The following is a 16,523-nucleotide window of genomic DNA, read 5'->3' on the forward strand; positions in this document are numbered from 1 at the left end:
CAAAACGGTTCATGAGAAGACAAAAACACCCATAAGCTGCGAGGAATTCTCTGCACACTTCACGGAAAAATCCAAAGTGCTAGAAGTTGAACTCACAAATGCAGCAACTAACATTATGACCCTTCCTCCACCTAAAAATGAGGCCATCGTCTCAGCAGAGGGTCCTCAAACAAAAAATAAGGCGAAATGGGACACATTTGAATTATACGACCAGGGAAAAATCGCCAAAACGCTGGCGGAACTTAAGCCAAACAACCACTACCAAGACCCTCTACCGGGAAAATGTGTAAGAGAAGTCAGCCACACTCTAGTTCCGATATGGACCGATATAATAAATGCCTCACTTACACAAGGGACCCTCCCGGACTGCCTAAAAACAGGGCAGATAATGCCCATCCTCAAAAAACCGACGGCTGACGCAACTGACCCGAACAACTACCGACCAGTGACCAACATCCCTCTACTGGCCAAACTCATTGAGAAATGCGTGCAGGGCCAACTAAGTCAACACATCGCTAAATTTTCGCTACTTGACGATTGCCAATCAGGATTCAGAACTGGTCACAGCACTGAAACTGCGATCCTGCATATTGTTGATGACGCCCTACAAGCCCTAGACCGAAATCAAACATGCTTATTGATCCTCCTAGACCTGTCATCAGCCTTTGACACGGTAAAGCATGAATTGCTAATGACCAGACTACAAGACAGGATGGGTCTGTCAGGGAACGTGCTGAAATGGTTCAATTCTTTCCTACAGAACAGGACTCAACGATACCTGGTTAACCAAGCAATCTCAGCCCCGAGCCCCAATGCAATCGGAGTTCCACAAGGATCAACGCTCTCCCCAGATCTATTCAACTTATATGTTGAACCTCTCACGGAGATCCTTCAAGAATCACAGGTATCCTATCATATGTATGCAGACGACACGCAACTATACATAAAAATAGCCTCCCTTGAGGACATCGACCTAATGAACAGAACACTAAAGAGAGCTTTGCGATGGTTAACAATAAACCATCTGAAACTGAATTCCCAGAAAACAGAATTCTTGCTAATTTCACCGACAAAGAGCCAATCTGAAGTTAAAGAATGGTCCAAACTGGTGACGGCGCAAAATTGTACCCCGACCCTAGTTAATTCAGTCAAATCACTTGGAATTATACTAGACGAAAACCTCGACATGAAAGATCATATTAACGCAATGGCCAAGAGCGCCCGCTTCCATTTGAATTACTTAAGGAAAGTGAAACCCTTTATCTCAGAGTCGGATCTAAAACTGGCTATCCAATCACTAGTCATCTCGAGGATCGAATACGGCTGCACCACATTAGCGGGTCTCCCGAAAACAGCCACAGCACCACTAAAAGCCTGCCTCAACGCAGCGGCTAGACTCATTACGGGAACGAGAAAATTCGATCACATTTCCCCGCACCTGAAAGCACTAAACTGGCTACCTTACGAGGCCAGAATCCAAATGAAGATGGCCTGCATTACACACAAAGCGGTCCACCATAACACGCCTAGATACCTGGCTAAGAAACTTAAGCTTTCAGGGGGTAACAGAATAACCAGAAGCGCTAAAGAAGGAATTAGTTACTTACCTGTACACTATAGTTCTCCAGTATTATCTTTCATAGATTCACATGCTTGTATCTTCCCCGTCGTCATGGTGGGAGTCTCACGGTAACAGAATGACCAAGCAGTATCATAGAGAAGAAAACTGCATAGAAAATCCCCATAGGGGCTGTATTATTTGGTAACCAGACCATTTCTTTGTTTTGGTCCAAAAGCTAGCCAATCAGAATTGCTGCCCTGCCCTCACACTCCCCAGCAGCAGCTTCCTGCCTCAGATTTCCGTCCCCGAGTGAGAGACAAGGATAAATTCCGAGAACAAGATCTGCCTGAGAAACGGGGAGGCGGGCGGGCGCATGTGAATCTATGAAAGATAATACTGGAGAACTATAGTGTACAGGTAAGTAACTAATTCCTTCTCCAGTATTACATCTTTCATAGATTCACATGCTTGTATCAGAGTAGTAAGCAGTGCTCACCATATCCGTAGCGTTTCCAGGACAGAACCTAGAAGGAAGCTCCGCCGCAAAGCAATGACCTAATAATAGCTATGAAAAACATCAGCAATACTATAAATGCATGTAATTACACATCAAAGTACTGTATAGCAAAAAACAATATGCCATTAGGCCATACCTTACTGGAATAGACGCTTCAGAACAGCTTGACCCACTGCCGTGTCCTCCTTCCACGCAGTGTCCAGACAGTAGTGTCTTGTGAACGAGTGGACACTCTTCCACGTTGCTGCCCTGCAGATATCTGGCAGTGCCACTCCTGCGAACAAGGCCATCGAGGTTGCCATCTTCCTCGTTGAATGCGCCTGCACTTTAGAATGTAGCGGCTTCCCCGCTTTGTCATGACATTTCAGGATAGCTGAGGATATCCATCTAGCAATACTCAGTCTCGACAATGAAAGACCTTTTCTCTGCCCTTCAAATGCGATGAACAATTGCTTGGACTTACGGAACGGCTTTGTCCTCTCAATGTAGAACTTTAGGCATCTTGAAATGTCTAGAGAGTGTAAGGCTCTTTCTGCCTCCGATGAGGGCTTGCTGAAGAAAGTAGGTAGAATAATGGGTTCGTTCAGGTGAAAAGACGTCGCCACCTTGGGAATAAAGATAGGATTAGTTCTCAATATAACCCTGTCCTGACGGAATTGTAAGAAGGGTTCCTCCACTGAAAAGGCTTGGATCTCGCTAACCCTCCTTGCAGATGTTAAGGCGAGAAGGAGGGCTGTTTTCCAGGACAGGAACTGCAAGTCTGTCTTATGTATGGGCTCAAAGGGTGGCCTCATAAGCTGTGATAGCACTGTATTCAGGTGCCACGGTACAGGTGGTCGTTGGATGGGTGGAAAGACTCGAAAAAGTCCCTTGATAAATTCCTTTATTACTCTGGATGACCAGAGAGATGGTTCGTTTGGCTTTCGCCTGAATCTTGATATTGCTGCTAAGTGCACCTTGACTGAAGCATGCGAAAGGCCTGACTTTGATAGTAAGAGCAGGTAAGGCAGGATACCCTCAGGCTGAACCTCGAAAGGATGCAAGCTTTGTCTGTTGCACCAGTGGCAGAACCGGGTCCATTTTGCTGTATATGTTTTGTTCGTGGATACAGCTCTCGCTTGTGAGAGGATATGCCTGCACTCTTGCGAAATAGTTAGGTCCTGAAATTCACGCTCGTGAGGTTCCATGCGGACAACTTTAGAGAGCGTAGATCCGGATGCAGAATCTGGCCTTTCTCCATGGAGATGAGGTCTTGAAATGTCGGTAGCTGGATGTTGTCGCCCCTCGACAATTGAAGGAGGTCTGAAAACCACGCCTGCCTTGGCCAGGCTGGAGCAATCATTATGATCCGGCACGGTTCCAGTCTCATCTTGCGCAGGATGCGCGGAATCAACGGGAACGGAGGGAACGCGTATGCAAACCTTCCCGTCCAGTCCAAGAGGAATGCATTTCCCATGGATCCCTGTTGACGGTACCTTGACGCAAAGTGAGTGCACTTTGAATTGCTTTGAGTCGCGAACAAATCTAATGTGGGAGTGCCCCACCTTTGGAACAGAATGCAAATCTGAGTGTCGTGAAGTTCCCACTCGTGTGTCGCATGGGAAGTGCGGCTCAGGGCGTCCGCCCGAGTGTTGAGGACTCCCTGTATATGCTGGACTTGGATCGAGATTTCGTTGGATATGAGCCACTTCCAGATCCTTTGCGCCAGTGCTGACAGCTGTTTGGATCTCGTCCCGCCCTGTTTCAGCAGGTAGAACATGGACGTGGTGCTGTCTGTTTGAATCAGTACTGACGAATGACGTATTCTGGGAAGGAAAGCTTGAAGCCCTAGGAATACTGCCTTGAGCTCCAACATGTTTATGTGAAGCTGAGCTTCCCAATCTGACCAAAGGCCCTGAATCTCCAGCTCTTGAAGATGCGCGCCCCATCCTTTCAGTGAAGCGTCCGTCGTCATCATGAAGTCGTGATCCCGAGGAATGAAACTCAGTCCCTGGTTTAGGTTTTTTAGGATCTTCCACCATGACATGGCCACCTTCATACTGGTCGTGATGGTAATGCGATCCTCGAAGGTTCCGCTGGCCTGTACCCACTGCTCGTCGAGTTGTTCCTGCAAAGGTCTCATCCTTAGACGACAGTTTGGCACCAACGGGATGCAGGATGACATCATCCCCAACATGGACTTGTAAATCCTCACGGAAGTGGACTTTTTTGCTTGTAGAGAAGTCGTCAGTCCTCTGATCTTTCTGATCCGATCTTCGGAAGGATAGGCTTTTCCCTCTTTGGTGCATATCCATGCCCCTAAGAATTGTATGCCCTGGGCCGGAGTCAGCGAGGACTTCTCCAGGTTTGTTCTCAGGCCTAGACGCTGAAACAACCGGACGCAGTTCTGTAGAGCTTCCGCTGCGTCCCTGAAAGATGGACCTGTCACCAGCCAGTCGTCCAGGTATGGGTAGATGTAATGGCCTTGTAGCCTTAAGTGGGCCGCCACCGGGGCCATGCATTTGGTGAATACCCTCGGGGCTGATTTGAGTCCGAACGGCAGGACCTTGAACTGGAAGTGGCGACTCTCCACAGCAAACCTCAAATACTTCCTGTGCTTCCGATGGATGGGAATATGGAAGTACGCATCCATGAGATCCAAGGACGCTAAGTAGTCCTTGCCCTTTAACATGAGCAAGATCTCCTGCAACGACAACATTCTGAAGGGTATCTTTTTTATGTAATGATTGAGATCCCTCAGGTCCAATACCTGTCTCCATTTCTGGGCCTGTTTCTTTTTGATGAGAAAGAAATGTGAATAGAAGCCTCTCCCTCTGAGATGCTGTGGTACTTCCTCTATGGCTCCCTTTTGTAGGAGCGAGAGAACTTCCATCTGCATTTCTTTGCGATGATGGTTGGGCCTGAGCACTGGAGGGTGGTCCGGTGGTATTTCCACAAATTCCAGTGTGTGGCCCCTGCTGATGACGTCCAGGACCCATCTGTCCGATGTTATGGACATCCAGTTGGCGTAGTATTGAGACAGATAGTGGTCGTTGTCCGGGATCCGCATTGTGGGGAGCGCCTGCCTGAAATCATTGACGTCTATTAGACTGCTGATTTTTCCCCCTGGCGTTGGATTTACCTCTGGACTGTTGTTGGTAAGAGGAGTTGGAGGACCTGTACTGGTTGTTGGAGTTAAACTGACGATATCCCTGCTGACTGTACGGCTGATATCGGTTAGATTGAAAAGAGGATCGTTGGTTAAACTGTCCTCTTGCGCCCCTCTTCCGAAAGGACTGAAACCTCCCCTGCTGGAGAGATCCCAGCGCTCTAGCCGTATCAGTGTCTGACTTTATGCCTTGCAAAGCCTCATCGATATGTTTACCAAACAGGTTCTCACCATCGAAGGGCATATCGACAATCTTCGCCTGCACTTCTGGTCGAAAAGAGGTCGCCTTTAGCCAGCCCTGTCTGCGAAGCGAGACCGCCCCTGCCATTTGCCTGAAGCCTAGGGACGAAACATCCATGGCGATGTCAATAGACTCAGCAGCTGATTTTGCTCCTTCCTTGAGAAGGGCTGCCGCTTCTTCCTTTCGATCCTCTGGAAGCGCCGATAAGATGGGGGCCAGATCTGACCATATCTGCCTGTTGTAGCGGCCTAGCAGAGCCATCGCATTCGCCGCTTTAATGGTAGAGGCTGCCATGACCGCAAACCTCTTACCCGCTCCATCCATTCTCCTCCCTTCCTTGTCTGGTGGCACAAGTGACGTAGCCACCGGGTTTTTTGAGTTTCTTTGCGCCGCCTGTGTCACCACCGATTCCGGCCTGGGATGACCAATGAGGCAGGCTGCCGTAGATTCTGGAGCTCTGTATTTCTTTTCAATTCGCGGAACTGAAACCGCTATGGAGGCTGGTGTTTTTAGAATCCTGAGGCCTTCCTCCCATAAATGCGGGATAATAGGTATTGAGCGGAGTGACTTCTTGTTATCGTCCTTGAAATCGTACAAGAAACAATCCGTTTCCTGTACGTCCACCTCCAGACTGAATCTCTTGGCCGCCCTTTCCATAATATCGTGGAAGCCTCCGATGTCCTGAGGAGGGGAGGTAGATTTGAGTGGTTCAGGCGATGCAGCTGAAGGCAAAACGTACTCGTCCCATTCCTTGCCCGAGGCATCATGGACTAGCTCTCCCTCTTCGGGCTCTTCATCTTCCTCAGAGTCCGTTAGGTCATCCCTAATGGTAACCACCTGCGGAGATTGAACTCCCTGATTTTGCGGGGCAGGTGCCTGCTTAGGCGTCTGCGTGGGAGGCGTGAGCGTAGCTGGCTGCGATGAGTTCGCCTCCGGGAAGCGACGATAGTAGTCGTTCAGCATCAGTCTAAGGTCAGACACAAGGGTGAGAGGTATGGAAACTGTCTCCTGACGTTCCTCCTCCCGTGAGTCCTCGTGCTGCTCTTCTTCGTCTTCATAGGCACCAGATTCCTGGAATGATTCATATCTGGCAGATTGTGGCCTGTCCTTGAAGGAAAAGGTTTCCTCCTCATCCGTATCCTGACTTTTTATTTGAAGCTGAGAGGGGCTGTAGGCAGCACCTGAGGACTCCTCTCCCTCCGAATCCTGCTCCAACAGCGATGATGGCGGCAATGGAGAGATCTTTGTCCAAGAGGTGAATTCCGCGGACTTACTGAAGGTAGCCGCACCTCTTGTCGACTGAAAAGAGCGTATCGAGATCATGGTCTTTGATTGAGGAGAACTGTAAGTTTTAGCCGTCGAAAGTAAGATTTTCGTCGCCGGAACCACCGTCGACGGGATCATCGTCGACGGGACCATCGTCGACGGAACCTCCGTCGACGGGACCATCGTCGACGGGACCTTCGTCGACGAGACCTTCGTCGACGGGACTGTCGTCGACGGAACCTTCGTCGACGGACCCTTCGTCGACGGGACCTTCGTCGACGGGACCTTCGTCGACGGGACCTTCGTCGACGGGACCTTCGTCGACGGGACCTTCGTCGACGGGACCTTCGTCGACGGGACCCCCGTCGACATTCGGGGCATCGAACCTGCCGTCGACGAAGCCGTCGTTGTCGTCGTCGTCGACGGGCCTGACAGAGACATCCTACTCATCGATGTCGTTGCCGTAGACGTCGTGGTCGTCGACGCAGCCTTAGATGAAGCTGAAGATGACTGAATCAAAGGTTTCACCACAGACTTATGAGCAGAAACCATCGAACTGGTAGAAGGTGCAGATCCAGGACCTTTAAGACTAGACTGCTTCCCCAGAGGAGTAATAGGAAGAGATGATGCCAATTTTTCTTCAGATTTACCCCTTTTAGGCTCCACTTTCTCCACAGAAACAGAGGCCTTTCTTTTCTTAGGAGTGGGGTGAGAAGATTCTTCCTCAGAATCTGTGCCTGGAGTGGCCTTCTTCTTCTGAAGCCACAACAGTAATCTTGCCTCCCTGTCACGCTTAGTTTTGTCAGAAAATTTTCTACAAAGCTTACAGGACTTCACCAGGTGTTTAGGGTAGAGTCAATAAAGGCAGTCCTCATGTGGGTCTTCAGAGAAGAGTCTAGCCTTCCCACAGGATCTGCATGGCCTGAACAGCCTCTTCTTAGAGCTTTCAGCCATCTTAAGCAAAAAGAATACACACAATACCTCAAGGTAGAAGGCGGTAAACAGATTCCCAAAGGGTCAAAAGTTCACACAGGAAACAGAAGAAAACTGAGCAGAGCTCAGGGAGACTCCTTTCTCACACGAAGGCGGTTGGAAATCTGAGGCAGGAAGCTGCTGCTGGGGAGTGTGAGGGCAGGGCAGCAATTCTGATTGGCTAGCTTTTGGACCAAAACAAAGAAATGGTCTGGTTACCAAATAATACAGCCCCTATGGGGATTTTCTATGCAGTTTTCTTCTCTATGATACTGCTTGGTCATTCTGTTACCGTGAGACTCCCACCATGACGACGGGGAAGATACAAGCATGTGAATCTATGAAAGATGTAATACTGGAGAACTACTACTACGACCAGCCTTTTTCCACAAGAAAAAGACCTACAACCGAGCATTCTCCGGAGCGGCCCCCAGAATATGGAACTCCCTCCCTCCAAACATCAGGATGATTCAAAATACCATGACATTCAAACGGGAACTGAAGAGCCACTTGATGAGTAAATACCCGACATAGAAAAATTAAGATGACTGAGACGTTCACCTACAAGAATGGAGGTCGCTCCTCGTCATGAAACATGACTGCTGTCGTGTTCAAGCTGAGGCTAGACACCGATAACTATATCTCACAATCAAACATTTAACTGCTACCTCATTGTATTTATCTACCCATTTCATCCTTGCGATGCACTTGAACGCCTTATAACCCTACCCCACCGAGCTAGATGGGATATTTCTGACCTGAGCTCAGCCTGCTCGTCATCTATTGCTAATTGGGCATTTAATAGGGGTATATATATCTAATCACGTCCCTACAATACACTGCCTTCTACCTCATATCTATTTGTTACTATTAATGTTAATATAATGTCTATATGTCATTTCTTTACATGTTAAGCACCTACTGGTAATTGCACAGATAATAGGAACACTCATAGCTAATCACAGCGTTGAGTATAGTACCTACTACCTCAGATCAATTTGTTATTATCAATGCTATTTGAATGTTGATATGTGTATTTCTTTCCTTGTGAAGCGCTCTGATACCCACGGGTCTTGTCCGCGCTATATAAAACTCTATAAATAAATAAATAAATAAATAAATTTAGTGACTGACCATAGCAAGGACCGTGATTATCATTTGAGTGGAATAGTTACCTCCCTCAACTAATACCCCAATTCGCCAGAAGGCAATATTAGGAGGGGGTGGGTCCAACATATGTTGGCAGTGGTGTGAAGAGGAAGATTCATAACATAGATCCACATGTGGTGATTCTGTAGTTGTGTTCAAGGTTTCTGGACCCAAGTGATGCAGAAAATCAGAGCAGTCACCACTGCCCTGCTCCCCCTTGATCCCCTGATGTTGCTGATAGTGGAGATTAACAACAAAGATTTATGTCCATTGGCGATGCCAATGGGAGACATATCACAGCTATTGTTGGCTAGGAGGTTGATTGTCACTTATAGGCGGAAAGGCCCAAAGTAGTCAACGTTGGCATTATGGTAGTGTAAAATCTGGAACCTCTAAGCTATGGAAAAGTTGATCGCAATCCTCCAGAACACAATTCCTTGTTTTGAACGGACATGGACACTCCTTCTTATTCTTACATACCATAACAGACAACCTCATGGAATGAGGGTTAAGCACCCTCCCCTCTTTTGTTGGTGTCTGGGCTGGAGGCTGAATCAAGTGATGATTCGTACTAGATCATCCTTCAATGGTAAAATAAAAGGGAGGGTGCATAGGGTTGGGGACTGACTGGTTTAATTACAGTGTGTAATCAAACCAAACATTAAATCCAAACCTGCATTATTTACACATTACACCATACCCACAGATACTTGAGCATGATCATTTAGACTATTCTCCCAGCTCCTGACATGTCTCAACACTTACTTTCATCCTTCCTGAGAGCAGTGTGCTACCAGCACAGTACATCCTATGACACCTTTCAATCCATGTTTTACAAAACTAACACCAGCTTAATAGTACATGCGCTAGTCAAAGCAGGGGCACAAAAAAAGGCTTCCACTTATCTTACATGTTGTTTATCTTTTGCGTGTCTTCTCACACTTACTCGATTCAACCAAAGACCTACTGTCAAACACTCATACACGGTTAATTATCCTTTACTTGGCATCCATCTGGCTCATACTCAGCACCTTTACAAATTTGTTCAGGCACCTTCCCTCAGTTCTTAAAATTGATAATCACACCTCTTTTGAAAATACCTTTTTGGGCCCTTACTTTCCCCAGAACTACCATCCCAACGCATTATCTACTGAGGCACCTGTAAATGCAGGGTTGACTTTAACCAAGGGATTAAATGTGGGTTAGAAGAGCGATACCCCAGGAACACAATGCTGCAGCTATTGCTTTGGTTTTTCACCAGCCTATCAAGAATGGGGAGAATAACAAGTGGTTAGGGAATAGAGAGTGAAGAACCAATCATGACAAATGAGGCATTTTTCCACTTACCTCCTCTGGAAACTCTTCGCCAACAAGAGCCATAATCAATGAGGTCTTCCCCACCTGGGCTGCAAAGAAGAGAAAAAGAACAACCTGAGTACAGAAATTCGAGCAGAAGACAAACCATAAGGTTTCACACTGGCCTGTACAAATAAAGCAGCTGCTCTATCTCATACTTCCCAACTCAGTACGACAAGCATTCTGTGGATTCTACACAACATTGATCTGCCAGATAACCTTGTTCTGGCGAATAAGCCAAGAGATCAGAAAGTCGCATTGATGTAATAATAGAAATAAAGAGTGTATTAAACATAAAGCAAACTGATGCCATACATTTGGATTCTGGTACAGGAAAAATAACACTTTGGTACTTGCCTGCAGAAATTTTTTTATATACAGACATCACATTATTTAGATTAGTGCAGCATATTACTGAGTCAGCCACCATAGTGGCATGCTGCAAACAGTTTATGCCGGAGAGAACCAACATAGTCCTTGACTGACTCACTCAGCGCTGGGACACCATCAGCGCAGCACTCCCTGAGATACAACAGTCAAAGATAAGTCTCCCACTCATAGTTTCACATACAGCGAACATTGTTAAGACGCAACTACTTCAAGCCTCATCTGTAGTGCACATTGTTGAGGTACAAACACTGGAGCTTGAAATTAAAGGGGTTCCAGCAGGGAGGTTTCCCTTGTCAGAAGGAATCTTTCATTCAGAGTGCAAATGATGCCTTTTATGAGCCACACAAACATCTACACAGCTTTAATACAATACCTCAAACCTATAGACAGCGCCTTTGCGTTTTACTTGTATCCATCCCCCCTTCTTTCTGAAAAAGGAGGGCTTTTGCAGCACACAGACCATTACATTGTAAACAATGAACTATAATCTCCCTCAGGCTGTGTGCAGCAACCCCGTGTGTTTCCACGCAGCTAGGAGAAGTGGTTTTAGTGTGAGGGGCAGTAAGTGCTCCAGGCAGCAAAGCCTATAGTATATAAGACTGCTGACGGAACACACACTTCAAAAGCCACTAGATGTAAGCAGGCAGGCAGAGGCGAAGACGACTTAGCACTTCAGATAGCATTTAAATGTTTCAATCTTTCATGGAAGCCAAAGGTAGAGCTGTTTGTGGATGGGTGCACACTTTAAACATGCGCTAGGTATGTGGTCTATAATGCAGTAAGTGGCGGCCTGTGTTCTAAAGAATAGGCTGATAAATGCAGAAGCCCTTAATGTCACAACCTTGCAGTTATATGGTGTACAAATAATAAGTATAAACATTAGTTTTTTCCATGTTGCTTATTTTATTAAACTCTCAAAGGTTGAGTTGGTCTATTGCAATTAAAACCGATGACCTCAAGGCTGAACGCAGATGCCTGCAGCGTGGACATTATTTACCCAAAGAGCTGTTCTTGCTCTTTCAAAATGCAAAGACTATACAGATAAGATTTATGATCCTAGTTTTTTTAGGTCGAGCCTAGAGGCAGCGCGCATGCACTGCTGTGCAAGGCATGCTGTCATTTCTCTGTGAAGTTAGAAGACACCCACTACACGCCCACCACTTGTGATTGGTTACTTAGTCCGCCTTTCTAAATGGCATAGTTTTGGTTTGTGGATACAGTAAATTTGTCCTGCCTTGTGGCTGTTTTGTTTCTGCCCTGGTGTTTGCCCCGTCTGTATAGATCCTTTTGATACGGGCCATATGTTTTGGTACTTACACTACTTTTTCTTTTGTCTTGGTTGGTATATAACATCCTGTTGTGTTTTACTTTGCTAACACCCCCTCCCCTTATCCGCATTCCCTTTGCTCCCACCCCCCTCTTGGTATCCCTGTTCAACATGCTCCCACCCTCCCTCCTATTATCTGCATTCCCTTTGTTTCCAACCCCCTCCCATTGTTGTTGTTGCCCATACTCCCGCCCCCCTCCCATTGTCCACATTCCCTTGGTTACCACCCCTCTCCCGTTGTCCGTGTTTACCATGCTATCACCCCCCCTCCCGTTGTTCGTATTCCCTTTGCCCCCTGCGTTGTATTATAGCCCACGGAGGGTCAGTCGCAAGCGGGTGGTCCACAGGTGCCATGACCTGCACAGAGAAGGCGTCAAGTCTGCTGCTCTCACCATCTACCCTTCACTTGCAGCAGCCCATAAGGTACATTAATCTCCCCACCCCCAAGGCACAACTCTGTTTGGGCAAAGCCGAAAGGCGAGACCTATTGGCTCTGCCAATGCTTGTTTTTAAATGATTCTGCTACTTGATGTTTGGCAACACACCTGTTCATAAGTTTAACCTGCATATCTGTACAAGATAAAACTGATTCTGAGTTCTCCCAGCATGAAATGAAAAAAATTCTGGTGTACAAGTCAACAAATTAGCTGTAACATCCATCATTAGAAATCTATAAGATGACAACTCATCCCAATGTAAAACATACTGAGCAAAAAAGGTAATGTTCACTTTGCACAAAATACTACTTCAAAGAATGTAGTATCATGAAAAAACACTGTACCTTCATAGTTGACTGGTACAAGTGCAAACAGATAAAGTTATTAAATGACTATAGCCATTGCACTCAGGTTTCTTATGAGCTTACATACATTTAGTTTGTGTCATTGTGTACGTTTTAGTCTACACAACACTCATATCATGTAGACATGTATACTGATTTCAAGTAAAATTACCTAATCCTTGACGTTCAAATAAGGGAACTTTGGGGCTCCTCTGGAGAAAAACATCCTTCCATTTGGAAATGTAAGGGGGTGTTGAAGCAGGTTCTTATTATCAACAAGCATTTGCAATGCAATAGGTCTCGCATTTACGCGAGTTTGAGCTATTGGCATTGTAAATGGCCATGCCTTTCATTTATATTTTGGTTTTTAAAACATAAATAAAATGCATTGTCATTTATAATACCAATAGCTTAAACTCGTGTAAATGCGAGACCTATTGCATTGCAAATGCTTGTATTATGCCCTCACCGGATTTTACACATTATGGCTTGTGCCACTGTGGTTTCAGAAGAGAGGCCAGGACTTGAATGGGAATGGAGCATGAGATAGCTAGTTCACTTCAGGGCAGGACTGGGGAGACCCCGTGGTAGGGCAGTGTGCGCTGCCGCAGGCCATGCTGTACCAATACGTGCACGGGCTGTTGTGTGTCAGCGCTGCTAATCCCACTTATTGCATAAAAAGCGTTTGTGTATATTTTTTGTGATTTATAAGGACTCTCAATCAAAGATTAACTGGGGGAGAGAGGAGGGAAACAAACACTGCTTAGCTTTAAAAGGAACACATTGCCTCTGCTATTCACAGGCCCACTAGATGGCTTTCAAACCTTTTGAATTAAATACTCAAAGTCATTTTAAGGACTTATTATCTGAGAAAAATTCAAGAAGAGAATTCGAGGGCCCTTTGGGAGACACAAGTACTCAGGGTGACAGCTCGCTGCAGAATTCTCAGGAATACGCCAAAGCCGCTCATATGGTGCAAAGACGCAGCCTTTTCATCATGCATTGCATCATAAAAGAAAAAACACATATTTCTTAGATCATATTTACAGTGCTTTTTACACTTTGAAGCAACTTCAGTGCGCGAGAACATGTGAAAAACACATTTAAAATACAAACGGGAATATAAAAGTATGAACAAAGGGAACCATGTTTACGAATGGGGTCTAGTTTTTAGGCAGCGCCACTGGAATTAAGCAGCAGGAGAAGACCCAATTAGGCGGCTGTGCTGACTAAATTATTCGGTAAAAAGAGTCAAATTAGGTGGCATAATACAGCACATTTTGTGATAGAATGACTTCAAAATGTTGTAATTTTCACTATTTTTATCAGTGTTTAGCAAAGATCTCACCTCAGTACCAATAAGCTACTGAAAGATGACCAATCAACCTTTGTGAAGGGCTTTCCACTGCATGGTAACATGGGTTGCTGTTAAAAAAAAAATTAAGTAACTTGTTTGAGTTAAAAAAAAAAATTCCCCAAAATCTGTAAATTATGCAGCAGATTATGGACTGTACAGCCCATGCGCCGAATTCATAATTATGTGGAAAACGCTGGGGGAAAATAATCAAATAATTACAGTGGCCCTGATAGGAAGGTTTTCTGATCCTGGTTAGTTTCATGGGCGGTAGAGCTGGGACTTTTTCATGGAAAATTCAACCTAACAGCGCAGGACCCTCAGTGGGTCCAAACACTAGCCTGTCTCGTGTGCCCTCCTGTGGCCCTAAGGTGGTGGTGGCTCTAGCATGGGGGCTCCCTGCGTGGGCCACAGGCAGCCTCACTCAAGGGCTAAAGACGCGTTAGCACCTGCGCACATAGAGAGCGACTTAGATTGTGTGTTAACGATGGAAAGCCCTACAACTTTGTTTATTCCTATTTCTTTGTATTCCACCTGGCTCGGGACCTGGTGATTTGTGTGTTTCCGGTACCAGGAGGTGTTCTGGTGTCAGATCTGCTGAGAGTTTGGCTGCAGACTCTCTGGTCCCTCGGACGCACAGTGCAGCGTTGTGGAAACGGGCCACTTCCACGGAACAAGCATTTGCAATGCAATAGGTCTTGCATTTGCCATAGTTTGAGCTATTGGCATTGTAAATGGCAATGCATTTTATTTGTGTTTTGAAAACCTGCAAGCAGTGCGTAAACACACACTTTGTACTTAATGCCATTGCTTACAAAAAGCAAGGCTGGCAGCAAAAGAGGTGCAGTTACTGCCAGGCTTGCTTCTAGTAAGCAATGACAATGACAATGCACCGCATGTAGGTTTTTCAAAACATATACATAAAAGGCATTGTCATTTACACAATGCTAAAAAAACTCTCACAAATGCGAGACCTATTGCAGTGCAAATGCTCCAAGGTCCTTGTGCTGACATTCAAATATACACAAAATCCTATAACATGGCCTTACAATGTAAAATAAACGTCATTCCTATTGTGAACTGCAAATGCAAACGACCCCTGGCATCCTGCAGGTGAAGAAGGTTCTTTACTACGTCAACTGATTCGTCATACAGCAGCATAGCTTGCTACCACTAAAGTCTAAATTACTGTGTGCATAATTTATTAGCAAGTGTCTTCCTTATCAGCAGGAACAGGCCCAAATCAGACAAATAAAACTAATTTATCATCTCAGTTCATTCGTGGTCCCAAGAAAAGAGCAGGACAGAAGAATTCTGGCTTGCAATATTAAGCATCAAGCACCCCAATACATATGTTTCATGTCCTAAGTAGAAAATCTTCGTTCAACAAGTCTGACCTATTTGGCTGATGAACGGAGCAGTGTTAAATGCCCACCATTAACCTTTTATCTACAACAAACAAATATGTAAATATATCTACATTCATGCACACCCTTGACATGAGGTTGGGGGAATGGACTGCTGGAAAGAGGAACGTGACTACCGAGAAACTAGACAGGCAGCGAGTTCAAAAAAAAATGAAACGTTACGTGAAAGAGCAAATTAAATGAGAGTACAAAGAAGGACATAGGAGCAGGGCAGAAGGTAGGAATAATTTACAACAGTGAAGAAGGAGGGAAAGATTCTAATTTCTTTATAAGCATTGCAAAAACTCCACCTTTTTAAAGAGGCTTCGTTACATCCCTGGCACAGTGCACATGTATGCGGGCACATTGAACATCCTGCAATGAGCACACGAGTGCCAGGGGTGCCCAGTTGAGCACACACTACCGCATGACACGATGAGGGGACAGGAGTCACTGGAAGCACAATTGGCACTGGATGTCACTGCAGTCTCATGGCACCAGCCCACAAACGTGTGTAGACAGTGGGACGCTTTGGGGCGAACGCAGACTCAGTTCACCATGGGAACAGCCTTGTTTTTGTTTGTTTAATTTTTCACGTAGGATATAAGCATTGCTGAGTGGAAATAAAAACAAGCGGGAGGCGGCTCGGGCGCAGCACGTCTTCCGGAGACGTGCGGGTTCACAGAGCTGAATCGGCTCGTGCACAGGCCAGTAGCGGCTCGTGCACAGCTCTATCTCCCTTGCCAGTTAACAAGGTGACTATAGAACTCGCTGGCGGGAGCGCTTCGCGCTCCAACGCCAGCTCGACCTAAAAAAGGAGATCAGCGAGGCTTCGCAATCAGGAACAGTTTAAGTTCAATTAAATAATAACAGGCAGGAATAGCAGCCAAATCTCTTACAGTTGAGTATACAAATTCAATTTGCATTAGGTACATGGCATGCTTTATACTGTACAGTGGATGCAATAAAGTGAAGCTCGTCCCCCTCTAGACAAGAAATACTGGTACAGTGGACCGTAAATTTTGTGTTTTGATGCTTAATCCCACTCTAATAGA

The 16,523-nt window shown here is 45.8% G+C and overlaps 1 protein-coding gene across 1 annotated transcript in view; it reads right to left on the reverse strand.

Moving 5' to 3' along the window:
- Positions 1 to 16,523, reverse strand: part of RHOT2 (ras homolog family member T2) — a 410,048-nt gene that overhangs the window by 332,433 nt on the left and 61,092 nt on the right. Inside the window, exon 2 of the mRNA XM_086941319.1 lies at positions 10,202 to 10,260. Coding sequence (XP_086797445.1) covers positions 10,202 to 10,260 — 59 coding nt within the window. The remainder of the gene's footprint in view (positions 1 to 10,201; positions 10,261 to 16,523) is intronic.

This window comes from Lissotriton vulgaris, chromosome 10 (genome assembly GCF_964263255.1).
Source record: "Lissotriton vulgaris chromosome 10, aLisVul1.2, whole genome shotgun sequence".
In the NCBI taxonomy this organism is placed as follows: Eukaryota; Metazoa; Chordata; class Amphibia; order Caudata; family Salamandridae; genus Lissotriton; species Lissotriton vulgaris.